Consider the following 27,778-nt stretch of genomic DNA (forward strand, 5'->3'; position numbering starts at 1 on the left):
AATGTCTGAAAGTCAACTCCAAGACCATCAGGCCTTTTGTAAAATAATTAGACGTAAACTAGGTATTTAATATTAATTTGTTAGGTAGCTTTAATTTGTTGTAACTATCTTTAATTTGTATTTTTAGGAATCGTGTTTGATTTGTCTTTTTTTAAAAAAATTGTAACCGTAATTTTATTTGTTCAAATTTAAAATTTGTAATCATGTTATGAAACTAGTCGTTGCATAAGTAGCAGTTATATAATGAACTGTTATGAAACTAGTTGTTTTATAAGTAGTCATTATAAAACTAGTTGTTACAAAACTAGCCGTTGGATAATTTGTTATTTAATTGTTCAATTCTCATTCATTCTTGTACGTCTTCTTCAAACAATTTTCTTCTTTCACATATTTATGCAATCGATCATTCATACAATGGATCCAAATAATGACTTCGAAAGAGTTTGGAAATAAATTGTTTATGAAACACTTGACAACGATAGTGATGAATAAATCATGAGCTACTTACGTGTGATGCAACAACAGTCAACAAAAAAGGCCTAGAAGAGTGATTAATTGCAATCTTGAAGATGGACATCTACGATTGATGAATGACTACTTCTCAAAAAATTCGGTATACACAGAAACTCAATTTCGTCGCAGGTTTCGAATGGGGCGATAATTGTTCATTCGAATTGGCAACGCTCTTAATAATCATGATGAATATTTCCAAATGAGACCTAATGTTGTTGGTATAATGGGTCTCTCACCATTACAAAAGTTCACTGTAGCTATTCGTATGCTAGCATACGAATCACCTACCGATTGTGTGGATGAGTACGCTAGAATTGGCAAATGCACTACAACTCAATGCTTACAATAATTTGTAAGGGATGTTAATGAGATATTTGGACAAGAGTACTTGAGAAGGCCCAACAACAATGACATCAATCGCCTACTACAAATTAGAGATGCACGAGGGTTTCTAGGTATGTTAGGTTCTATTGATTGCATGCATTAAGAGTGGAAAAATTGTCTAGTTGCATGGCAAGGCCAATATCACAAAAGTAATCATTGCAAACCTACAATAATACTTGAAGTCATTGCTTCACAAGACTTGTGGATTTGACATGCATATTTTGGAATTGCAGGTTCAAACAATGACATCAATGCGATAAACAAATTGCCTATGTTTGATGATGTTTTGCAAGGTCGAGCTCCTTCAATACAATTTACAATTAATGAAATTCCATATAATATAGGGTACTATCTTGCGAGTGGTATTTATCCTGACTAGGCCACATTTGTGAAGATCATTCCTATGTCACAAGGTTCCAAAAGAAAATTATTTGTAAAATATCAAGAAGCAGAAAAAAGGATGTGGAACGAGCATTTGGTGTACTCAAATCTCAATTCACAATTATATGTGGTCCATCGCATGCCTGGAACATGGATACAAGGAATGATATAATGTTGACATGCACTATATTGCATAACATGATTGTCAAAGACGAATGAGACACATTCAGTGGTAATGTTGATGTTGATTATGATCACGTAGACAATGACATTTCAAATGTTGAAGTATTTCGTGGTGTTTCTCCTAACTTTGTTACACACTTGCAAATAAGACGCGTTACATACAAGAATTCTTCAACAACTTCAAGTAGACATCGTGAAGCATGCTTAAGAACGTTATAATCACAACAATAATGAAATTTAATTTTTCTTTGGCATTAATGTGTTACATTTTTTATCATCAAATTTATGTATTTTCATTTGTTTAACATTTAGTCATAAATAAAAATTAAACTTATGCTCATTTTCTTATTTCTTAATATTTATAATTTTTTCTTACATGTTTTATTAGTTAAAGTTAATTACTTAATTAATTTAATAAAAATTTAAATTAAATATTTAAAAGTAAAGTCCGTCCAATACCTACTAAGTTTTTTAAGATCCTAAAATGAGATATATTACTAAAAGAAAAAAATATGAAAAATCTACCAAGTTTTTTAAGATCCTAAAAATGAGATATATTACTAAAAGAAAAAAATATGAAAAATCTTCAATCTTACGTGTGACGCTATAAAATCCACCAAAAAAGTAATCTAAAATTCCAATTTAAAATCTACCACTAAAATTACTCTAAGTAACTTATGAGATTATTAAAGATAGAAAAACTTATAAAGCAAATTCAGTGAATCTACGTTTGTCCTTTCAAAATATTATCCCAAGAGACATGCCCCTTTCAAATGGTGCCTTCGATAAGTGTTTATATTACTGTATCCCTAGTCAAGTTCAATAACTTAAATTTCTAACTCGTACATGTAGGAAATCAATAATCCATTAAAAATCAACGGTCACCTGTATTGAAAGTCAAATAATTCTTAACACAAAAAACAGTTGTAACATCTTAGGTGCTTGTACTCATTAATGCTGCAAAACATCACCAAATTAAGGTGTTAGCCCCCAGCTTATTTGGAAATTGCATGTCTGCCTCCAAACTTTTGTTGTTTCCGTGATCACGCCTCAATAGGTTCTTTGTTTCCCAAACTTGTTGGAACTATTTTACATATGGGCATGCTTTCATTCTTACTCAGAAGCTTCAAGGATGGATGAACCTCGATATCACGCATGAATATTCTATCTTCAATATCTAGATTGCTCACATCCACAACAATTTTTGAAGGAATGTGCTCAGATGGACAGAGAAATTTTAGACTAGGTCTGATCTTATTCAAAATTCCTCCTGCAATGGCATAAAAGTTTCAACCATATTAGCATTAGAACAGAACATTAGAACCACAAAAAAATTCCCCATGATATTATATTAAATTGAATTTGCAACAATTGGCAACCGCCCCCCTCCAAAAATAATGATATTCAGAGCATTCATGAACTATGAATGTTGATGTCAGAAGTTAGACAACGGCATATTTTAGCAAAGCATGGAATGTAAGTCAATTGACCCAACATAACAGCAGTCTTCCCAAGGCATAACAAGCTAAAGTCATCAACCATTGAAAGTCGGAAGGCTGAACACTGATCTTAAACATATACTGTCAAAAATATACTTTACAAAGAGTTGTAATTAATAGTGAGTTTGCATAGTCAAAATGCCTCAATTTTTCCTTGTTTTCAAAATTGACATTAAATATGTCAAATGCCTCAATTTACACTGGTCTTGACCATCCTTCCTCCAGTTTTTCCTTGTTTTCAAAATTGACATTATTTCTCTGGAAAGGTTGACCATTCAATGAGGAAACATTAAATGCTGATGAAACAGTGTCTAATCTATAGTATTACATAGCCTCAAGGTTATTACTTTTACTCAGCCTACCACAGGAAAAACGGAAGAGCATGAAAACAAAAGGGAAAAAAACGTTAATAAAACATATACACACTTCATAGGACAGCATACTACTATATTTTAATCAGAAATGTTTTGAGAATGATGAATGACCTACAACAACAATGTTTGAGAAGACAGTAATGTCCACAAACAACAAAAACAATTAGCAATATAATTGCCCTGTAACTGCAAGAGAGTAGAAGCAATGAAAATCTATCAACCAGATATTCCCCAGAAACATTCCATGCAATCTAAAAAATTATAACAAACCAGCACCATGTATGGTTATAGATGTCAGAAATATTAAGCAATGTCAACCAGTTATATCTATTTTTCCCCTATTTTTACTTAGAAGCAAGCTAACACAAAGACCTTTGAAATGCTTGACTTGGAAAGTTAATTCCAAAAGGCAAGCATTTGGAATTTATTGAAGCGGACTGAGAAAATCCAGAAGGATCCCTAGTTTTCTATTTGCTTTTGAAGCCAAATTTTCAAAGAAATAAAAGGTTACAGACTTTTAAAGAAATCAAAGCAATCTCTGTTGCATAATAATTTTCGAATTCACGATTTATTTGATGATTTGATAAGAATGAGATTGAGCACCAAACTTCCAGCTATAGAATCTCAAACAGAAATAATTCGTTGCAATTGATTAACTGTAAACACCAGTATAAATTTGGTTTTATGGGAAAAGGTGATTGAGCATAGATTAAGAGAAGAAACAAGGACTGTTGACAATCAATTTGGTTTTATGTCAACAAGGTTTACAACATAAGCCATTTATCTTTTACGGAGGTTGATGGAAAGGCACAAAAGAAAGGAAAGTGACTTGCATGTTATTTTTATTAACTTGGAAAAAGCTTATGATTTTGTGTCAAGAGAAGTGTTGTAAAAGACTTTTGAGAAAAAAGGTGTGTGCATGTCTTATATCGGGTTATACAAGACATGTATGAAGGGGTAACTACTAGTGCACAAACTACAAGAGGCAAAAATAAGGTCTTTCATATTGAGATAGGGTTACATCAAGGCTTAGCCTTAAGTTGTTACTTGTTTAATCTAGTTTTGGACGTGCTTATCATAGACATACAAAAGATTATTCCTAATTGCATGCTTTTAGCGGATGATATAGTCTTCATTAAGGAATCGAAGGAAGCAATTAATATTAAGCTTGAACTTAGGAACAAAAGGGTTTTCGCTTAAGTAGGAGTAAGAAAGAGTATATGCATTGCACTTTTAGTAAGAGACAACCATAGGTTTCTAAGTTTAAATATTTGGAATCGATCATACAAAATGATGAACAATAAGAATATTACACACAGAATACGAGTGGGATGGCTAAAATAAAGAAAGGCCTCGGGGTTATTGTAGTTGTTGTATCAGTATAAATTCACACTGACGGACTGTTTCATGTTTGACCATATTTTTCTCCCTTGATTGCCACATGTTTTTGAGGAAAGACAATAATTAAATTTAAATACAAAGACATTCTAATGGATTCACTATCATCCAATCACTTGTCACCATGTATAGTATTAGAGTTTGAGATAGGTTTGAGAGAAAAGAGAAGAAGCAAAAGATTTGAGTGAAAACTGATTATGATTGCTCACTCTCAACAAGATAGCACATCTGTCTATATATAGGTAGTTACACAGTTGTTAGCATCTCAACTAACTCTAACAAACTAACAGAAAATAAACAGTTAAGCTAACTCCAACTAACTGCATACTTAACTGACTGCACATTTATCTCTAATACCCCCCTCAAACTCAAGGTGGATGATTTCCATATTGGAACTCAGCCACAGTGAATTTGTCTTAGAAACATAAACCTAGAAGGTGCCAAAGGCTTTGTCGAAGCATCTACCCATTGATCAATAGCTGGAATGTGGCAAACCAGAAGTTGCTTTGCTAGAACTCTCTCAGGAACAGAGAACACATCAATTTCCATATGCTTAGTTCGAGAATGAACCACTGGATTGTGAGATAAGGAAACAACACTTTCATTATCACAGAAAATAATTCGTGTAGGAAAGGAAACATTCAACTCTGTCAAAAGAGTTTGAATCCAAGACACTTCTGCAGTAGCTTGTGCTAAACTCCTATACTCAGCTTCTGTACTTGACCTTGCTACTATTTGCTGCTTTTTGGACCACCAAGAGACTAAGTTTGTAGCAAAATAAATGGCTGCACCTGATGTGGATATGCGATCTTCTGGATCTGAAGCCCAATCAGCATCACATAGGCCTTTAATAGGAATAGAATCAGTGGACATTGCTGATCATGTAGTCCATGATGAAGAGTACCTTTTAGGTATCTCAATATCCTTTTGATAGCTGTCCAATGAGCTTCAAGAGGGTGTGACATGAATTGACACACTTTATTAACTGCGTAGCTTAGTTCAGGACGGACGATAGTGGAATATTGCAAGGCTTCCACAACTGATCTATACAAAATGGGATCAGAAAAGCAATCTGACCCCGTCTTGGTTAGCTCACAACTTGTTGCCATAGGAGAGGAAATAGGCTGAGCTTCAGTCATTTTTGTCTTTTGCAAAAGATTTCTAATGTATTTACTTTGAGAGAGAATAATAGAACCATCAAGAAGATATTTAACCTCAATACCCAGAAAATAATCCAAATGTCCAAGCTGTTTGAGAGAGAATGTAGCATTAAGTTTGGAGGTAAGTTGCTGAACTAGTTGAATCAAATACATAGGACTTGTTTGGCACAGAATATGAATCAGAAGAAAAATTATAGTTCTGGTAAGATTTACGATTCAAAGAAGGAGCTTGAGTGTAATTAATCGAAGGAGAAGATTCAATCATCCTCTTTCACAACTTCAGAATACGTGACTCACATGCTAGTAAAGCGCTTCAGCATCAGCAATCAGAGGAGACTCAAACTTGCTTTCAACTACTGCAATTACAGGACCATACTCCGTCGGAAGGCCTTCAAGGATGATGCCGACGTGTTCGTGATGTGACACCGGATCTCTGACACCATTAAGCGAATCACAGATCGCTTTGATTCTCAGAAGAAACTCTTTCATCGTCTTATCATCAAGCATTGTGCGACGCAGTTCTCTGCGCAATTGCTGAGCTCGAGCTCGTGTTTGCAAATGGAAGTACTCAAGAATTTTCTCCCAGACTTGATAGGAATGAGTGCATGGAAGCACCAGCGATAGAATTGTCTTCGATAATGTAGACTGAAGCCAGGTTAACAGAACATGATCTTGCTGTTCCCAAATTTCATAGTCAGGATTTTCAATTCCTGCATCACGATCATTTTCAGTGAGAAACTGCATCGGAATTGTAGGGTTTGCCACAAATAGATGAAGTTTGTAAGATTTTATCACTGGTTCTACTTGTTGCCAGAACAGATAGTTGGAATCATCAAGCTTTTTTGAGATTGAGGGAAAGGATTGATGCAAATGATGAGAAAAGGAGGGCGCAGAAGAATTATTTTCTGCCATTGATGAAGCTTTGGATCAAAACTAAGCTCTGGATACCATATTAGAGTTTGAGATATGTTTGAGAGAAAAGAGGAGCAAAAGATTTGAGTGAAAATTAATTATCATTGCTCACTCAATAAGATAGCACATTTGTCTCTAGATAGATAGTTACACTGTTGTTAGCATCTCAACTAACTCTAACAAACTAACCAAAAATAAACAGTTAAGCTAACTCTAACTAACTAACTGCAGTTGAACTAATTGCATACTTGACTGACTGTATATTTATCTCTAATATATAGTAAGATTGATGACTTTTCTAGTAACTAATTTAAAATTCATACTTATAGTGATTTTTAGTTTCTAATTAGTTCACATTATAAAAAAAATTATACTGATAATGGATGAAAATTAAACTTAAAAACAAAATATTTCAGTAAAGCCAGAGTCACTCTACTAAGAAATCTCTAAATAAGGCAAACAAAAGATTATTAATATTGATTATTGAAAGTTTAGAGTGATCCACAAAGGAACATTTTTTCATGCATTGCATATTTCATTTCATTAACTCCTAAACCCAAACAAACACAGTCTAATGCCTAAACATCAAATTCCAGAAAAATCAAATCAAGCGAGTTACCTTTCTGAACACCAGGACAGGCATCTTCCCCTTCGAAAACAACAGGCACATCCACCTTCAATTTCATTCCATCCTCAGCCCAAACAAACACCAAATTCAAAATCTTCCCACTCTCTTCATCCCTATGAATCTACATAACCGAAAACCACAACTCAATAACTTAAATCATATATAAAAAATGTTTAATTATTCAGACAATCCCTATAGTTGTACAAACTTTATCTTCTATAGTTTCCTATACTTAAAAATCATCCGTTTTAATCTCCACACAGAATTTTTAATCTATATTAGTATCTACACATATATCATTTTTATCCCTTTTAGTCTCACACCACACATACAATTTTTAAATCCATTTTAGTACGTATACATATATATTTTTATCCCTTTTAGTTACTATCGTCTAAATTCATAAGGACTAAAATGAAATAAAAATGGCATGTATAAACTAGATGATTTTTAAGTATAACAACCAAATCTGTACAACGGGCCAAACGAGTAAATAAATCATTATTAAAAGAAATGAAGAAAAGGGAAAACCTTGATAGGTAAAACGGTTCCCGATTCGAGCAAATGCGAGGATCCGGAACCGGCGCGGATCTGGAGAGGGAAGCGCGTGGAACAGAAGAAAGGCGCGTCGGCGGAGTCGAGAATGGCCTTAATCTGCTTCTTCTCGACGGTGAGCAAGTGCTTCTTCGATTCCGAACGCGCGTCGGGGTTTTTTTCCAGAAGGTTCTGGAGGAAAACGACGCAAGGTATTCGACCTTGCGTTCGGTCTCTCGCCGAGACTTTGCTGCCGCTGCACTCCCTTGGGATGGCTTGGATCGTGTGATAAGTGCTGCGCTGGAATCCCGACAAGGAACCACGGCCCGCCGCCACCGTTCGAAGGTGGCCGGCGGCGGAGCGCCACCACTGCGCCGCCATGATTGTTTTAGCCTGTCCCTCCCTGTAACGCGAAGTGGGGGTTTTGAGGTTAGGGGTTTTAGGTTCTGGTCTGGACCTGATTGGTGGACTTTTATTTTAACTTGTGGATTAAATGGATCTGGGCCTTAGTTTCGTTTAGGACCACCGTAAGTTTTTTTTTTAACTTTTTTTTAGGGTCAGGTGACATTGAGTGTGTGAGGCACGGTTTTTGATAACTGAATTTGGACAAAAATCCCGGGAGCACACAAGTAACACGGGGAAAACATAATCAGATAAACATATTAACTAATTGATTATGGAAATTTGGATTAGATTTTACCGTTATTTCTTTTGTTGTACCTCGCCATGAGATGAAGACGTGAAAGGAGTCGACTATTTTTTGTTATAGATTTTACAACGGCCTATTTTAGACATTTGGTCCCGAATTATAGAAAGGATCTTGAAAAATATGAAAGATTTCCCTCTAAGTTGTCTAGAGGACTTTCAACTTCTCACAAAATTATAAATTCTATATGTATCTATGACTTATTTAAAATATTGTATTTTACATATATTCCATGTGATTGAGGCCTCGAATTTCCAAAATAGTATAAAATGCTTCAAATCATCGTTATTTAAATGAAATATATTTTATAAAAAAAAATTTAATTATCTATTTAATTTATATAGTTTCCAAACTTATTCATTTTTGTCTCTATAGTTAATGAATTTTTTAATCTATGAAGTTTATATTTTAATTCCTAAAAGGTTATTTTCATTACAATTTTTTAACCCTGTTAGTTAAAAAATTTCAACAGCAAGGACCTTTTAAAAATTAAAATGTAAATTTTATGTACTAAAAAATCTACTTATCAAATTTTAGGTACTAAAAAATCCATTTATTAATTATAAAGATTAAAAGAGATAAATTTAGAAATTATATGGCCTAAATAGGTAATTAAACCTTTAAAAAAATTGAAGCATTTAAAATTATTTATTGATACCAATAACAAATAGTTTATTTAACTTCTTTTATTATTAAAATTTGTTAAGCAACCTCTAATCTATTTGTTCTGCCCTCTTACTCTTTGTTTAATTATTCATTAATTTTATTTCTATTTTAATAAATATTATCGTAAATATTGTTTTTATTTTGCCTATTTATTTAATTTAATTTCCTTTATCTTCTTTCACTAACACTTCACAAAGTATTGGGACTATACCTAAGTCTGTGCAAGGTTGAAGATTAGTAGGAGTCTCATCGAGGGCTTTATTATTGATTTGTCATTGCTTGATTCAGCACTCAAATTAGTATTAGTTGGGTGGATTTTTTTTTTGGTCTGCATTAGTTTGGTGGATTCGTTATATATACTGAGAGGGTTTATCCCTACTTGTGGTCAATTCACAAAATCCTAATCCAGGCTGTGATGGCCTTTAAAACTTGTTTTTTGAATTTTTTTTTTCTATCGAACGATTATCAAATCCTAAGCAAAGGTGATCATCGAAGGTAGTGCTTGACGAAAATTTGTTTTTGTTTTAAAGTTAAGAAGTTCCAGAAGAACAACGTAACTTAGTTGAATGGAATTGATTATTTTCTAGCAATGAATTAAGACATGGAAATACAATCATGCAAGCTATTAATCAACAAAGTATTTTTTTTCAAAACTTCATGCAATGCTCATGGAAAAAATAATCATGTGCGTACTTTGTATTCTATTATGAATTATGTAACAATTGATTTTTTTTCTAATAATTTAAATATGTAGTTGCATTGAATGTAATTGTTCAATATTTTGATTATGTTATTCCTATTACTTTATTTGTTAGATTATTTAAGTGATTATTTAAATATCAATTATTGATTTCTAAATATAAGTTAAGTTTGGGAAAGAGATGTCATATATTCTTTGTGCACCAGACAAATGAAATTTTCCAAATTAAATATCATGCTTGTAGGTCACGTGGGTACATATACTAGTTTGTATATATAAACAATACATAATTACTAAAAGTTACTTTCGTATATGGAAAGAACCACCTTGATCTTAACATAAAAAAATATTCAAAAGCCTGTCTCAATTCTCATGTTCAAAATCTTCATCTCAAAGTAATGGCTCTTGTATGGTACTTATATGCGTTCGTTTAAGAGAATAAAATGTATAATATTAGAGTGTGTTCTTATGCTTTTTTATAATATTTATAATATACATGTCAAAGTGGTGTTTCTCATGTGATCCAATGTGAGAGGTACTTTTTTTCCTAATGGGATCAAAGTATCAAAACTCAACATCACACTTATTTTTTCTTTCTTGATCTTCATCTTCTTGACCAAAACTTAGCGTCGCACTGATGCACAGTTCACTCGTCTCACTTTCTTGTGTCTCCTCACGCTCATATTTGAACACTTCACTTGAAGACTCTTTCTAGTGGATATGATCATGAGTGAGATGCGTTTGGGTGGTAGCGGTGTGGCAACACACACGGAGAAAAGAGGGGATGAGTGGTGGTGGCCGCAGGTTTAGGGAGGAGGTGGTGATCACACATTGGTAGTAGTGCGTTAAGTAATTGCCAAGTTCTAAACCCGAGTGAAGCATTGGGCTTAATAACATATATTTGGGTCAATATATTTGGGTCAATATGTTTGGTTTTCACAATTGCTATATCTATTCCCTTTCTTTCCTTATCTACTATCCTTTTCAATTTATTTTCCAAAAATATTCTCTTTCAAAAAATACAATCCCATGATAGTTCTAGAAAAATCATCAACCCCTAGCTTGTAAAACAAATCCGCATTCGACGCATTTGAAACCAAAGTTTTCAAAACCAAAGTCTTCTTCTTTTCTTGGGATTCATAAGAGTCGTTCAAGTAATAACCTAAGATTCTTGAAATGGTAAAGCTTTGTTCCAACACGTCAACGTACCAACGCACCCACAAACTAAGTTCGAGTGATTCCAAGTATAAGTCGTCATGGAAGGTGGAGAGGTTCAAGAAATTATGGCCATCATAGGAAGGGTAATAAAGTGTTGGTCTTTCAATATGAAAGGTTCTTTTACGATGACATTGTGGAGCGTGTAGAGGCATTTGAGTGCTACGATGGCGATGCATGTGGTGTGGAAGCAGTCCATGAGTGCATTGATGGCGGCGGTGGGAGCCATGCCCGACCGCGACGATGATGGAGATTGTTTCCTCAGAGGGCGACATGGCGAGGGCATGCATGGATCTTGCCCTGAGCCAAGAAAACCCCTACATAGAAAAAAGAGTTTCCATTAGCGTAATCTTGGGTGGTGTTGACTGTTAGAAAATAAAAATAAAATAAAATAAATAAATGAGAAGAAAATGCAAAGTCTTAAACTAAATAACAAAACAACAGTAGCAAAATAACTTCAGAACATGAATCAACAATGCACTATATCATAAGCATAAAGGAAAATAATTCAAGGGAGAAATTTTGTTAGCCTGGGTTGAAGCGCGCAAACGCTATCCTTAGAGAGAAAATGCCCCCACTACACTGGTAGGAAAATTTGATTGCGCTCTTCTCCCAAGATACAACCTGTTGGTTCCGATTGTGTGCATCGAAAGGATCCCCAAACCTTCTGAACACCAATGCTCTTGCTCTCAAAAATATTTTTTTTATAAGAAAGGAAAAGACAAAATTTAGAGAGAAAGAAAGTAAATTGTTTATTATGCTTGTGTGTTTTCTAGAGAGGAGGAAACATATATATATAGGCATGGACCCCCTCATGCAACAACAAAAATCTGAACCTTGGAAACCAACTTACAAATATCAAAACAAATGTAACAATTACGTAACAAATTGCATTGACCCATTAAAGCAAAATCTTAGAAAAGATAGGAAATCTAATTTTACGTAACAGATTCTAAAACAAATAGTTTATTTTATAAAAACAAAATTAATATGAGTAACATATTTTTATAAATTTTAAATTATAAAACAAATATTATTTTTTTAAAAATAATTTGTATAGAAACGTAAAAGAAAGAACATGTGATATTGTATTTCGGTATAAGGAACCTTCCGGGTTTGAGCTTTATACCTAGTGTTTATGAACTTCCGCCCAAGAAAAATATAGTGACTTAATTGTCTTGAACCACACATTCTTTAACCGGACTTTAGTACATAACCCCTACAATATTGGCGTTTATTTAGGTTCTAATCAGTGGTAGCGCGTTACATGGCCTTGCGCATGTATCTTGTTTCCTGAGTGTCACTTAGAGATTAGCCCATATCTCACAGTGGCGGCCCCACCACCAAACTCACTAGGTGAATCTTTAAAGAGTGGTTTGTGACCCCCACCCCTACAATAATTGTCATCGGATTCATTAAGAGGTATTTTTTTATACCAAAAATACATATATATAAATACCTCAACTTTAATATTGCCACAATTTATAATACACCTCGTCATAGGAATGAGAAACAGAACGTCTCTGCAAAATTTTATTTTGGTGTACTTTAGTCAACAAGCAATTTCGTTGTTACCCATTGAACTCCATTCATGGGATCACCAATCACACGGAGACGGGTGTCCATTGTTGTAACTAAGTAATGGGTTCTAGTCTCATTCCCCTCGACGACTCAAGTACTTGTTGGCGCGTCAGCCCTTTTGTAAGCGGATCCACAATATTGTTTTCTGATATGACAAAGTCAAGAGAAATGACACCATGAGAAATCAAATTTTTGATAGACTTATGTCTCACTCTTAAGTGTCTTCTTTTTTCATTAAAATTTTTGCTAGTAACTTTAGATATAGCAACTTGATTATCACAATGCATTGGAATCAGAGGTATAGGCTTATTCAACAATGGCAAATCACTCACATAACAAATTTTTAAGAAACTCAACCTCACTAGTAGCAGTATCTAAAGCAATAATTTTTTCTTTCATGGTAGAACATGAAATAATAGTTTGTTTAGCAGATTTCCATGATACTGCACCACCAGCTAAAGTAAAGACATAACCACTTGTCGATTTTGTTTCATCGGAATCAGAATCCAATTTGCATCACTAAACCCCTCAATTATCGATTCTACAAAGCCTTCAGGTTGACTCATATAAATTTCTTCTTCTAATTCGCCATTTAAAAAGGCAATTTTTACATCTATTTGATGAATTTCTAAATTAAAAACACAAGCAAGTGCAATTAGAACCCTAATAGTAGTAACTTTAGAAACAACATAATATGTATCAAAGAAATCTACACCTATTTGTTTACAACCAATCACAACAAGTCTTGCCTTAAATTTTTCTATAGACCCATCAGTTCTTAATTTCTTTCAAAAAATCCACTTACAACATATAATTTTACAACTAGGGGGAATATCAGTAAAAAACCAAGTTTTATTAGTTTTAAGAGAACTATTTTCATCATTAATAACTTCTTTCCAAAAAGGTGCATCAATAGATCCCATGACCTCACCATAAGTTTTAGGATCATCTTCAAGTAGAAAAGAACAAAATTCAGAACCTAAATCCTTAACTTTTTTTAGATCTTTTACTCCTCCTAGGTTCAAAAACAATGTCCTTATTAACATTACTACAAGATGATAAATTAGACCAAGAATTATCATAAACAAATTTAGACAATTTATTTTTCAAAGAAAAAATATTTTCAAAAAAGTGACATCTCTAGATTCCATAATAATATCATTAGAAATTACAGATACTTCTGAATTAACAACCACAAATCTATAAGTAGTACTATGCAAATGATATCCAACAAAAACACAATCAACATTTTTTGGTTAAATTTTCCTTTTCTTATTAATAGGGATGTTAACCTTTGCTAGACACTCCCACACTTTAAGATATTTCAGATTTGATTCTTTTTTTCTTCATAGCTCATAAGAGGTTTTTCCAAAAATTTTATAAAGTACTCTATTAAGAATATGACATGTAGAATATAAAGGTTCACCCAAGTGTTTATCTTATTGCTTTGTGTGTTGTATTTTCACAATGTTTATTATTATTTTTAGCAAGGAGCTACATATATAGGGGCAACCACCAACGCGTAGCAACAAAATACTTGCAGCAATAACGTAATAACAGAAAATAAAAATCAAACAAACTTTCTAACATTAAATACTTGTAACGTCCACAAAGGAAATTGACCAAATAAAAGATAACTTCCTAACATATAGGAATGGAAGTAGTGGAATACTTTTAGTTTTTCACAGAAACTAATTCTAAAAGCATTTTATCTTAAAAAAACATAATTGATAAGGAAAATATATTTTAATTTTAAACTTCAAATTATAAGAAAATACTTTTCAGCAATCTCCCACTAATTTAAAATTTAAGAAAATGAAATAATATAATAAAAACATTTTTAATGGAACATAATGCATTGTGTTTTCACCTGTAAATTATTTAGGCTTACTAGTAAAAGACTTAATCATATCTATGACAAACATTTTGATAAGACAAAATACTACTGCAGAAAAGACTATACAAGAAGAAAGTAGATTTTTTTCTCTAAGACTGTTAGAAAATTAAGACAAACTAAAAGAAATAAAAGAGAACAAAATGCAAAGTCTTAAACTAAATAACAAACCAACAGTAGCAAAATAACTTCAGAAAATGAATCAACAATGCACTATATCATACAATAAGTATAAAGGAAAATAATTCAAGGGAGAAATTTTGTTAGCCTAGGTTGAAGCGCGCAAACGTTATCCTTAGAGAGAAAACACTCTCACTGCACTGGTAAGAAAATCTGATTGCGCTCCTCTCCCAAGATACAATAATTCGTTGGTTTCGATTGTGTGCATCGAAAGGATCCTCAAACCTTCTGAACAGCCATACTCTTGCTCAAGAAAGCAAATTGTTTATTCTGCTTGTGTGTTTTCTAGAGAGGAGAAAAAATATATACATAGATATAGACCTCCTTATGCAACAACAAAAATGTTGGAAACCAACTTACAAATATCAAAACAAACATAACAAGTATCTAACAAATTGCATTGACCCATTAAAGTAAAATCTTAGAAAAAATAGAAAATCTAATTCTACTTAATAGATTCTAAAACAAATAATTTATTTTATAAAAATAAAATTAATATGAATAACATATTTTTATAAATTTTAAATTATAAAATAAATATTTAGTAAACAACACTCTAGAGGGTCTCATTGAGGATATGGTCGAAGACCGGTGGCGAGGGGTGGTGAGCGATGTTAACTTTGCCGTAGAAGTAGATGGTCCACACCCAATACTCTGTGCCGTGATACAAGGGAATATTGTAGCAGTGCTTCTTGACTTGGCGCTTTGTGGATAACGCTGCGGCGATCATCGAGGCTATGAATGTGGGATTGGCATGGAAGAGAAGCGGTCAATGTGGATGAACTGATCAAGCTGGAGGTAGTGGGAAAAGAGGACAGGTCGGAGCTAGTGAGGGCAGGGACGATGCCAATGTCCTAGTTGAAGGGTGGGTGATTTTCTCGAAATTGTTAAGAGGGGACTATATTTTTTAAAAGAGGGCATTTTTAGAAAATAAATTGAAAAAGGAAGTGAATACCTAAAGAAAGGGAGTGGATATAGAAAGTCTCTTGGTTTTTTTTTTCTAGTAGGCCAAAATGAGTCCTCATAAGGTCCAGAACAATTTTGTTTATATTTGAAGTTAATAAATGCTTACTTTTCGAATCTGTATCAAATTAATAAATAATATGAATGGTTTTTGAAAATAGTTTCGTACCATACACACCTAGAAATCTTTCCATCACAATCAGTATATATAAACAAAATAATGACAACAGGAAGAACAATATAGCAACATCAAAGAAGGGTTGCTTGTGGTAGTAGCGCTGAAAATTGAAGAAACTAGAATCGTCTCCTCATCCTCTCTCATTTTCATCACATTTCTCGTTCTCAGCCCTGAAAATTTCATTCTACACGCTGTAGCCTCGAATTTCACACCTCGGTAAGGTTCCTCTCAGTTCCAGCATTCTTAATCTCTCTATCGTCTTCTTCATTATTCATCCCTGCGTAAATGGTGTCGTATATATCCAGATCCACTGGTGCAACTTCCCATGAACCAAAGGAGAATGTTTCAAATCCGAAATATCATGATGCAATAACCTGGATTATTTTAATCACTCCTCTCATTTCTTAGATCCGAAATATCATCATTCATCATCGTTTATTGCTGTGGTTAATCAATTTACATGCATTATCGTTAATTTGATAACCTATAATTCCTGTTATCGATTGCTTATTTCCATAAACTTTCGTGATTTGATTTCTCTCATACGCAGTTGAGAATTTAAGATGAATTGAATAATCATCAATCGGATCGCCTATTTTAAGAAACAATTAATAACAATCATGGCAATTAATATTATTATCATCATTATGAAATGGATAATCATTAATTACGAATCGACTTGATTTATTTTATTCAGTAAGTGAAGGGAGAGACTGTGGAAGAAGAAGATGTCGTCGTCCTCGAATTCGCCGTGTGCGGGGTGCAAGCTCCTGCGGCGGAAGTGCACACAGGAGTGCGTGTTCGCGCCGTACTTTCCGCCGGACAACCCACAGCGGTTCGCGTGCGTGCACCGCGTGTTCGGCGCGAGCAACGTGTCAAAGCTGCTGAGCGAGCTCAGCGTGGCGCAGCGGGACGACGCCGTCAAGTCGCTGGCGTACGAGGCGGAGGCGTGTCTGCGCGACCCCGTCTACGGTTGCGTGGGCTTCATCTCGCTCCTGCAGCAGCACCTCCGTCAAATCCAGACGGAGCTCCACAACGCGAAGAAGGAGTTGGCAAGGTACCCTAGCCCCCAGGCCATGCAGGTTCTTTTAGCCAATCCAGGGATGTTGCAACATGGTGGTATTGTTGTGCCTCATTTACATCAACCAGTGTTCAACGCTCTGTCCAACCAGATGGTTGGACAGAACGTTGGACAGCAGGAGTTTCTAGAAACTCAGCAAATGTTTCTCGCAAATAGGGATCATCAACATCAGCAGCAACAGCAACAACAACATGTTATGCTTCGGAGCTACGAACAGCAAGAGTTTATGAAGTTTAATAATGGTGTGTTTGAGCCTAGTGTTGGTGGAGGGTTTGGGAACCAAGCGGAGGAGTTCTTGTCTCCTTCCTTGGCTCTTGGAAATTTCGAGAATGTTGAGTCTTACCAGATGCAACAGCAAGGGGAACAACATCATCCCATTGAGGCGCAGTTGCTCCTCTCGCCACAGCAAGAGTCACAAGGACAACATCAGCAACAACAGTGTGCAAGTGAGGATGGGAGGAATGTTGTTCCTGCTTGATTTCTCAATCAAGTAGCTATGATGTCCATTTCTCGCTTTCTTGCGTTTAACACTATTCAAAAAGGTACATGGTTTCTTCTATAGACTTGTAGTTTATATATCTCTCACGTTACCGTATAGGTTTGCATTTAACAAGTTCTTTCTCTCCCTCTTTATAAGTATGACAAAGATTACATACAGTTCTATAGATGTGTGTGCAATTAATATATTCTTCAATTAGAATTGAAATTTTAATTCTAATCATAATAGGACAACAATACATACAACTCCTACAAAATTATATGTAAGTTGTATCCTTTTTAACCATTGGTAAAAAATAACTTCATTAAAATTCTTAGATTTCTCTTATACTATATATGGCAACTAGCTCCCATATTTTAAATCGATCCCTTCTCCGTGTTTTAATTTTCTCCTTTTATGGCATTATATTACTAATCATATTAATAACTTAACATTTTATTCTACTTATCTCTTTCTATGTTTAAACCCCATTGGTGTACATCAATCTTTTTCGTACTATTTTTACATTTTCTTTGCCTGCACTTTCCTTTCACACCTCAGTTTTTACGCCAAGGAGAATATATTCTGGCAAAGCTAGCTGGTAAACGGTTTTTTTAATAGATTGTTTATTAATAATTGAAATTTATCAGCGCTTATGAAATAAGAGATCGACTTACTTGTAACTCATAAGTCATATTTTAGTAAGTTATAATACACTTTAGGCAATACTAACTAGTATAAAATAATATTAATGCGTGTGTCACCAATCACTTACAGTGAACTTCAATGAAAACGTTTCATTTATTAACTTGTAACTGGTATTCTTAAAACACTTATTTACAAGAGTGCTGCTAAATTTTCTTATGATAAAAGAGGAGAGGATTAAACTCGAATTTCAGTTTTTATTTTTTATTAATACTATTAGCGTCAATTATTGTGATATGATCGTCCTCATTCACCAAATGAAATTACTACGTTTTGAGTTGTATCAGAGAGAATTTGGGAAAAACGACGTGACAATCGAAAGTTAGGATAAAATGCAATATTCAATGTCGGTTCGACAAATTTAGGCTGTTGTGGCATCCATAAATTCGACTCCCAACATATGTACACTCCTTTTCTGTATTTAATGAAACTCATACAGTTATAAGACACTACTCCTATAATCTTGATTTAGCATAAAATTTTCTCTTTCAAATACGTTTATGTTTTCTTTCATAGAAAAAGGCTTTGGCCAGTAGAAGGATGTTTGTTGATGACAGATGTGCACAGTTTTGATGGATTCAATTTTTCTTTTTTTTACTGCATTCAAATATACTAAATGTAAAACTTAATTATGTGAATAGAAGAAAAAAAAAAGAAGAGAAAAAAGCAAAAGCATGCATCATGAGACAGATAATGTTGAATTGATTTTAACTATGTAATTGGAAAACACAGTATTCTTTAATTTCTATTTATTTAAAGGATAAACATGTCTGAAATTGCTATATCACTGAGTGGGTAACATATATAAACAAAAGTTAGAAACAGTTCTATAGATGTTGTTTTACTCCTATCAGTTTTATCTTGGTAATCTTTATAATAAAAGTTTGCATTAGAGGATTATATAAATTATCTAAGTAAAACTTCAATTTTAATTAAAAAATAATACAAACAGCACCTAAAAAATGGTACAAGTTTTTTCCTATATATTGAAATTGCTATTTAAGCTGCTATTTAATTGTATATTTCAAAAGAGTGATACTATTTCTGATCTTTTTAATAAGAAATAAATTATAATGTATTTTATATTATAATTTATTCCTTATAAAAATATAGTATAACTTGTTTTTTATAAAAAAAATGGGAGCGAGGAAATATAATTTTTCCGCTGTTTAATTCCTTTATATTGAAATTGCTAGGAAATCTATGACATTATGTTTGGCCATCTTCTGCAGTTCTTGTTTTTGGCTGCAGCTTCCTGCATGTTGCTGGCGGATTCAGATGAATAGACAGATAGAGACCCTGAACAGTAAAGCGTATATGTGACATTCATAATCCTTCTTTTCATATTTTTTTTGGCTATATAGAAGGTCTTCAAGGTGCTCACATTTCAAAAACAGATATTGGAAAACTTCTTTCTTTTTTCCCTTTTCAGAAGCAACAGTATATTTTATCTCTGTTTTTTGCTGAAACAGAATTGTAAATTAGAATTCAGATAGCTTTCTGTTTATGCTTTATTATGTTCATCTTATTCATTTGCTCACCCTAGCTACATCTTATACATTCTATTATCTTCATCTCCTATAATTTTTTAATGGTTTGTTGATTAGATAGGGATGATGGTTATAACATATTTTGCAAAATTCAAAATTTGACTGACAATTTATGGATTACAGTTCTTTCTAGGGATAAAATCCAGGGCAGAGCTAGAAGAAATTTAAGGTGGCGAAGACAAAAACAGAATTTAGTAATGAAAACATACGTAGTGTATGCACAAAAAATTTTGAGTAAAAAATATATATAATTGGATTCAGTACAAAAGGTACTCGCAATACCATGTGACTACATCACCATTTAAATTTATCATTGTTTCTCAACTACGTCTATTAAAGCTTTTAAACCAACCAGTACAATTTGTTTAAGAGTTTGCAATTTTTTCTTGATTTTATTCATGTTGGGTTTTACTTGCTTTGTATTATATATTTTTTGGTCAAAACTTAAAGGCTTAATATGTTTTTATCCTTCATATATACGTGACTTTTACGTTTGTTCACTCATACATTTTTGTTTTCATTGATTTCTTAATAAAATACTAATTTTATTTTATTTTTCTTAATATTTTGTTTTAGTTCTTCATAAATTAAAAAATTAAAAAATTTTATGTTTATTCCCTGACAAATTAGTAAATTTTATTTTAATCTCGACTAATAACAAATATAAAAAAAACAGAGAGCAAATAAAATATTTATTAATTTATCAATGACTAAAAAAAGTGTCAAAGATAAAAAAAAATATAATTTTATTAGAAATTTAATGTAAAATAAAAATTTATTAATGAACAAATACAAAATTTAAATATTTATTAAGAATAAAAAACATATTTGAGTAAAATTTAAAAGAATGAAAGTGGGGAATTCATTTTGAATTTTTATTCACTTTAATTAAAAGTAACTTAATATAATCGAATGACAAAACTATAGTTTAGCGGCACAAGAGATCCATACTACGCAAAACAGAGAGGAATCGAGATTTGACAGAGTGAAGAAGAAAAAATGTGAAGAATGGGAGGAATCGAGGGAGAGTCAAATTGTCAAAGAGAATCATGTAGAAAAGAAGGTAACATGTTTGAGAACGAATAAAATAGATAGAATGATATGTAAACCAATTGTTTTAATTCAATTAGATTTGTGATAGTGTCAAGATTTTTACATTGTTACTTAACCACATATCATCCATAATTTGTTGATTTTGTGTAACCACATACTCAATACTTGATACGAAGGATACGGTTGTGCAAATAAAAAATAATATAATAATATTAAAAAATTGTAATCCCAACGAGAAGGATGGTAGCCTAAAATACACAGGAGCTAGTTGCCTAAATCCTAAATGAGATACAATCATCTAACAGAATTAAAAAGAGAATCACTCTAAGAATAGAGTTTTCTTTACTTCCACAGGATGTAGGATTTGAATCCTCTCCAACTTCTGTCTCTACTTATCATCGTTTATTTGAATCCTCTCCAACTTCTGTCTCTCTTTACTTATCCATCGTTTCTTCATTTCTCCATTCTCTATACACCCATAGGATGTAGGAGGAAAAGTAAAGATTTGATTTCTAGAATGCATGTACCCTTGTTGACTTATTTGTCAGTTATGTTTAGTAAAATTCACTTATAAGTTAGTTGAAAGTTTATAAGCTTAATTTATTTTATAAAATTAAGGTCTAAGTTTGACGAATTATTTATCAAAAGATTTTTTTTTTAAATCTGATCTCATCTTTCTAAAAGTCTAACTTCACCTATTAACCTATTTTATATTAAGATTTATAAATATTAAATAACCCCACTTATTATATTTTAAACCAAACATTAATAAGCCGACATGTTAAAAAGGACATCATGTCTAATTTTAAATATATCAAACAGAAAATTCAAAGTATTAGTTTTGAATAATAATTAGTTTTTCATTTTCAAGATTTTTTTTATTTATGATGAGATTATTAACTTATCAAAATATTAAATTAAATATACATGTGTATTGAGTATATTAATTTATTATTATATTTTAAATGAATAAACAGACCGATCTATCAAGCTTAATAGACTTTTTCACAAGTCCAACCTTAGCCTATTTAACTAAATATGCTTTTTTAAAAGTCAAAGTCTAGTCTTTTAATTAAATGAGCCAGACTAGACCAGGTTTTAAATAGGTCAGACCATAGATTCCTATCGGGTGGCCAAACCTATTCTCACCCCTAATAAACTATAAGTTAGGAGTTGAAAAATTAAAAACTTATAAGCTAGTCAATTTTATTAAAAGTATTTGGTAAAACTAGCTGATAAATGTCAAATGACATAAAATGACATGTTTAATATTTATGTTTTTAATAACTTACCATCTTAAAAAATAAGACATATTTTTGCTTTTACAAATTGAATCGATAAAATAAAATCAAGCAAGGAAACAAATTAGGACATATAATTTAAAAAAAAACAAAAACAATTCAGTTGATTTAATTCAAAGAATTTTCAATCTTAAGGAATGGTGTAATGAAGATAATTAACAAATTGATACTCGTGTGTGTCATGTTCGTGTAAGAATGTAAAATTAGATACAAGGGTTTTTCCAGACAACAAAAAAAAGATAAAAGGGTTTTTAAATTGAATAAAAGGGTAAAAAAATTGCAAATAAAATAATAAGGATAAAATTGAGAAGGAATATTCACCTAATGAATAAGGATTTTTTTTAATTTTTTTACTAATTTGATTATTACCAAAAAAAAAAAACTAACAACTAAAATTTGCCAATAAAAAAAAACTGTGGCTAAGTTAGTATAAAGAATTATTAAGGATGCCAATAAAGTTAAAGGAATTTTTTTTTGAATGTACAACTAAGAAATCACAAGTACATAATAGGATAAGTTCACAACTTATTGGTAACTATGTATAAAATTTTAATCTGTATGAATACCATAACAGTTACAATTTAGTGACAAAAACATTTGATTGCATAGTTAATTTAATTTATTTTCCAAGCACATAATAGGTTTGGTTCACAAAGTTGAAATAGCATGTACTCTGTAAAGCATATATGTGATATTTGTAATGTGTTGTGGATTAATATATATTTTTTCATGTTATGTAAAGAATATTTGCTTGCTTCTTATTCCCCGGTATTGTTGGAAAAACTAATGAACATAATAATAACGGTTTGAAGTTCCAATTTACAAGAGAATAAGAAAAAAATAATTAAGAAATATTGATAAAGTTATTAGAAAGTGGACTTACAAATTCCATTTCAAAGTTATCATTAGTTAACATGGCTTGCTTCACAGCCAAATCTATGATTGCTATCAGTTGTGTGTATACAACATCATTGAACAATCCTTGAGCCTGCACGTAAAGCTCTCCTGATAGATGATCAAAATATTAAGTAAATCAATCTCATGAAATTTAAATAACACTATCTAAAGCTACTTGACTATGGTCATAAGGTACAAACAAAGGAACAATTGTTAATCCATAAGCAATCTATACAGAAAAATAAAATCTTAATTAAATGAAAATCAATATATTACCAAGACCATGCAAAATCTCCTGCATCACTTTATCAGCAGCATTGGCACGGTAACTAGAAGGCTTTCTCAGAACAAGCTCGTAAACATAAATTCAAGATTTAAGATAAGGCATTGGCATATTTCCCTAATTCCAAAACTTCTGTCAGTACTTAAATGAGTATATTTCAACCAGTTCTGCTTTCTTGATTCCTATATTTGTTAATTGATTAAAAGCCAACATGGCTATTGTCAAAGATGGCCGAGAAATCAATTCAGCTATCTATTCTTCATCTACAAACAGAAGATCAGCTCCAATTCAGACCATTATCCCTACCTTAGACGAATGAGAGTTAACAGTTGTCTGCAAACAATGTATTGCTGCAAGTGCTACCTCTTTACTACCATTTAAAATGCTATTCTCAACAAATTGAAGCAATGATTCCCAGCCTACACAGAACAAAATTAAATCAGGACTACTTATAAATTACACCAAATAAAAATACCAGATACATGATCTTTTAATAGTGAACCCATCAGACCAGAAGTTACTTAAGCTCGAGAAAAAAGGAAAGAACAACCGTAATATACGTGCAATTCCACCCAAAACAAGCACAAGAGTTTCATCCCACTGCTTCTGAGCCATGTTACGACTGCAAAATTCATTAGAATGCACACATATATCAAGTGATTTTGGAAAATGTTATGAGATTACTGAAGTAGTTAACTACAGTGCACCTATAGTAAAAGGTTTATGCAGTCATGGTATCAGCATAGACACAAGCTAGAAGTCAGTATTATACACACTATTTCTGAGTTTTTCAATCCTACCCTAACTTTTCAGTCTCCCTATACCTCAACATTTTATTAGAACTATTTACCCTCCTCCCTCAGTTTCTATGCTGGTTTTGTGGATCAAAAAATCATATTACATATTCACATTCTCATGATTTAACACATGAACCATTATCCATTGATTTCATTGCAATTTGTGGACTGTTAAGTTGACATTCTTTGATCTCTACAAGTTCTTTGCTACGTTTGTTAGTTTATTGCTAATTGTTCTTGAAGCTCCAACAAGTAGATTTGTTAATTGCAAGTCATGATTCTTTGTTTTGGGCAGAGTTTAAATCTTTAATTTGTCAGGTTCGGTTTATTGACTTTATTCCAAAGAAGCTGAAAGCTTATTGCTGAAAACCAGAATTAATATTATAATAATAGCGGTTTATAGGAACATTATCTTTAATTTGGAGGAAACAGAGTATCCTCTATTAACCTAGATAAACACGATCCACCGTGTACTCTGATAGACGGTTTTTACTCAATTTCTCTGTTTTCTCCTATTTTAACATGGTATCTAGATCTTGACATAGGAATAACAAAAATCGTGCCCCACCAGTGACCTAATGAAAATTCTACTACAACTACTAAATAGTCTTCCGTGCACCCAAACTATGGGCCATGGGGTACAAGTGCCATAATTTAGTCATATTATTATATCATCATCAGTATAATTTATTTCTTTTCAATTTCATTATGGAAAACAAGAAGTGTGGTATAATTAGAAAATACAAGATTAGGAACTTCAGGGATCAACATTATGCACACTGTTCGAGACTATTTTTAGTTAATATTTTTTCCACCATATTTTTTCTAGATTAGGAACTTCATGTAGTTGCTAAAGCTTATTTTTTTCTCCACCTTTCATTCTCCCCATTTTCTCAAACAAATATATCACATCACTGAGGCTACAAATAAACAAAATACATAATACAGGCTCAATGTCAATATGAGCATGTGAACTGCTTTTCCTCCTCGAGTTCCAAGTTCTTTCCCTTGCCATTCATCTTTTGATGATGTAGCAACCTACTTATCAAAAATCAAATTCAAACTACATCAGCTTATGATGAAAATAATATCTCATTTCAACTTCTAGTAGTTTCATCCATACCATATGAGAAGCACGATCCAATGTAGGAAATACGTAATTACAAAGGCAATCTTCCCACATGCTCTTTGAAAGCTTTTGTCCATGCATTCCTAAAGTTTGGAACAGTGTCCTAACAACAGAATTTCTCACTTGCAAAACAAAACTTTCAGTACCAGAAAGCTTTAACATCCAGCAACAACAATAGTAGAGAGAAATATAAGTTTGATGGTCTATTGAAATGGGTTTTGTTCTATTGTCCAAATTTCCCTAATCGGTATACAAGTAGTAGAGAGAAATGGAAGTTTGAAGGTCTATTTAAATGGTTGTAAGTTGTAACATTTATTTAGGGAGAACATTAGGTTTATGAATTATGGTCTTCTTCGTCATGCAATGAAACCCAATCTTGATACACAATAGACCCAAGGAATGAAGCCTAGATTTCTGCTATTTTATGATTTCTTTAATTTTCTCTACAACACTAACATTTTCTATGGTAGACAGCAGTAAAAATCCAACTCATCAAACAATAGTTCCTTTCCTTAAGCTTCCCTAAAACCCATTAAAATTAGAAAACTAACCACAGATAATGTTCACTGCTCCTTATTTGACACTCATTTTATCTGCAAATCTCCCATACTCTCACACAGACCCTCTGAACCTTAATTCTTATTTCCCGCCCCTCCCATTTCCAATGAAAGAGCTCATACTTATGATAACAAACAAGAAACAATAGTTATGAGTGGTTTTAAACTCAATACAGAAGTCAATTTCTAATTTTCTATAGCTATCAAGCTAGAAAAAAGTATAATTCTAACACTTAATGCAACTACATGAAGTCTCCTTACTTCTCACTGGGAAAATAAACCCCATCATTCCTCACAAATGATTCTGAAATGTTGTTGGTTCCCTTTCATATGAAGAAGAGAAGCACCCCCAGTACCTAGCCCTAGATGAAGCATGCCATTATTCAAGAACATATTACACTGACATTTTAGATATAACCGTTCATGTGCTTTCACCCTATAGCTTAAGTTTTTGGGGTAGTTGATTCCAGACATGGTATTAGAGCCTCTACGGAAATGAGTTTTAGAGTTTAATCCTTCTTGCAGATTGTTCAAATTAAAAGTTAAATTTCAGCATACGGTGATATAGGCATTTATATTGTCCTCGCCTTAAGTCCAACAGCTTCTCATGTCTAGGGATGTTTAGATACAAAACCTATCACATAATTTCCCCCATTGGATTAAGCTTTTGGGATGATTAGACCATGATAGGTCAAAAGTATCTTCAATCAACAAGGCTAGGCTTGTGGGTTGAAGATACAAAACCTAAGTCACTGCCAACATATTTATTTCTAGGCATGTATCAAAAAATTCAATCGACAGTAATGAATATGATAAAAGATGATAAATTTCTGCAATAATGATGATACCATTGGAAGCAGCCTGTTGAATAGGGCATAGATTTCGTCTCCCTGGAACGATCCAACTCGGATAGCTTAGGCTTGCGTAAAGGACTCAAAGTAATTGGGTTGTTGAATGTTGTCCTTTGTAGACCATGAAATGCCCGTGAGGATAATAAAACAAAAAATGACCAACAAATGTTATCATAAATAACACAAGGTTTCTGTTAAAACCTAAAGACAGAGTCTAAGAAATCAAAACTAAGTCTCGGTTAGCAATAACACCATTGGTCAGGGTTGACGTTGCCAGTAGTAGGTTAATTCATTGTTGTGCCTGGAACAAAAACAAATTTCAGCATAAACAAATGTAATAAATCTTTTGGCTTTCAGCTATTTTATGCTTACGAAACGATCAAGTAGGTTGTCCAAACAAACACTGTCACCTGCCGAACTTGTCTTTGATAACATTCCTGCCTATATCGTTACAAACGTAAAACATTTGAAATATAAAAATCATCTGCCAATTTAAAGTCCACAAATGTAGCAATTACAAATGACAGTCTCAATACAAATTACTGCTGAAATCAAAGTAAATTGTTAACCAAAGTTGTTCATATATCATCTCAATGACAATTTGTCCTATATCATGTAAATAATATTTAACATCACATGTTTTTACAAGCTAAAAAATATGCTGCCCATTTAATGCGAAGTGTTTTGATGGCCTCCACATCTAACGCTGTTGCATCAGAAAACCACTACAAAATTGACAAGCCATGACATTATTAGTAACGACCGCTAACATTAATTAACAAATATTAACCATAATAACAATTAAAATTTGTGTTAGTAAATATACCCTGTTTCATTCATCCTTCAAACCGGTAGTAACTATGCACCACATCCAATGCATCACATAATATCCACACTCGTAGCCTTCGATTTGAACATGACTCTAAATTCAACATACAAAATATATTTAACACTCAAATAATACAAAGTTAGAAATGTCTTCATTGCAAACACCTATTGATTAAATAATTACTAACCTTTGGTTCAATCCACTGAGGTGCAGGTTGA

General features: G+C 32.7%; 2 protein-coding genes and 1 long non-coding RNA gene across 5 annotated transcripts; 1 reads left to right on the plus strand and 2 right to left on the minus strand.

The window, feature by feature from the left end:
- Positions 1–2,175: 2,175 nt before the first annotated feature.
- On the minus strand, positions 2,176–8,424 carry LOC114412371 (50S ribosomal protein L25-like). The gene is made up of 3 exons (XM_028376227.1): positions 7,964–8,424; positions 7,424–7,553; positions 2,176–2,731 (listed from the first exon to the last, which is right to left on the minus strand). Exons 1-3 carry the CDS (start codon positions 8,345–8,347, stop codon positions 2,505–2,507), a joined length of 741 nt encoding a protein of 246 aa, XP_028232028.1. The 5' UTR covers positions 8,348–8,424; the 3' UTR covers positions 2,176–2,504.
- Positions 8,425–16,777: 8,353 nt separating this feature from the next.
- On the plus strand, positions 16,778–17,608 carry LOC114411176 (LOB domain-containing protein 36-like). The gene has a single exon (XM_028374932.1). It carries the CDS (start codon positions 16,778–16,780, stop codon positions 17,606–17,608), a length of 831 nt encoding a protein of 276 aa, XP_028230733.1.
- Positions 17,609–22,952: 5,344 nt separating this feature from the next.
- LOC114412373 lies at positions 22,953–27,108 on the minus strand. 3 transcript variants are annotated; one of them, XR_003666701.1, is made up of 4 exons: positions 25,318–27,108; positions 23,704–25,232; positions 23,391–23,514; positions 22,953–23,222 (listed from the first exon to the last, which is right to left on the minus strand). It is a non-coding gene; the product is annotated as an uncharacterized LOC114412373 (long non-coding RNA). The 3 variants fall into 3 exon arrangements; XR_003666700.1 differs by having other exon boundaries at positions 22,958–23,222; positions 23,391–25,232; positions 25,318–25,445; positions 26,729–27,106; XR_003666699.1 differs by having other exon boundaries at positions 22,956–23,222; positions 23,391–25,232; positions 25,318–27,106.
- Positions 27,109–27,778: the final 670 nt, after the last annotated feature.

The sequence above is a fragment of the Glycine soja genome, chromosome 5, assembly GCF_004193775.1.
Source record: "Glycine soja cultivar W05 chromosome 5, ASM419377v2, whole genome shotgun sequence".
NCBI lineage: Eukaryota > Viridiplantae > Streptophyta > Magnoliopsida > Fabales > Fabaceae > Glycine > Glycine soja.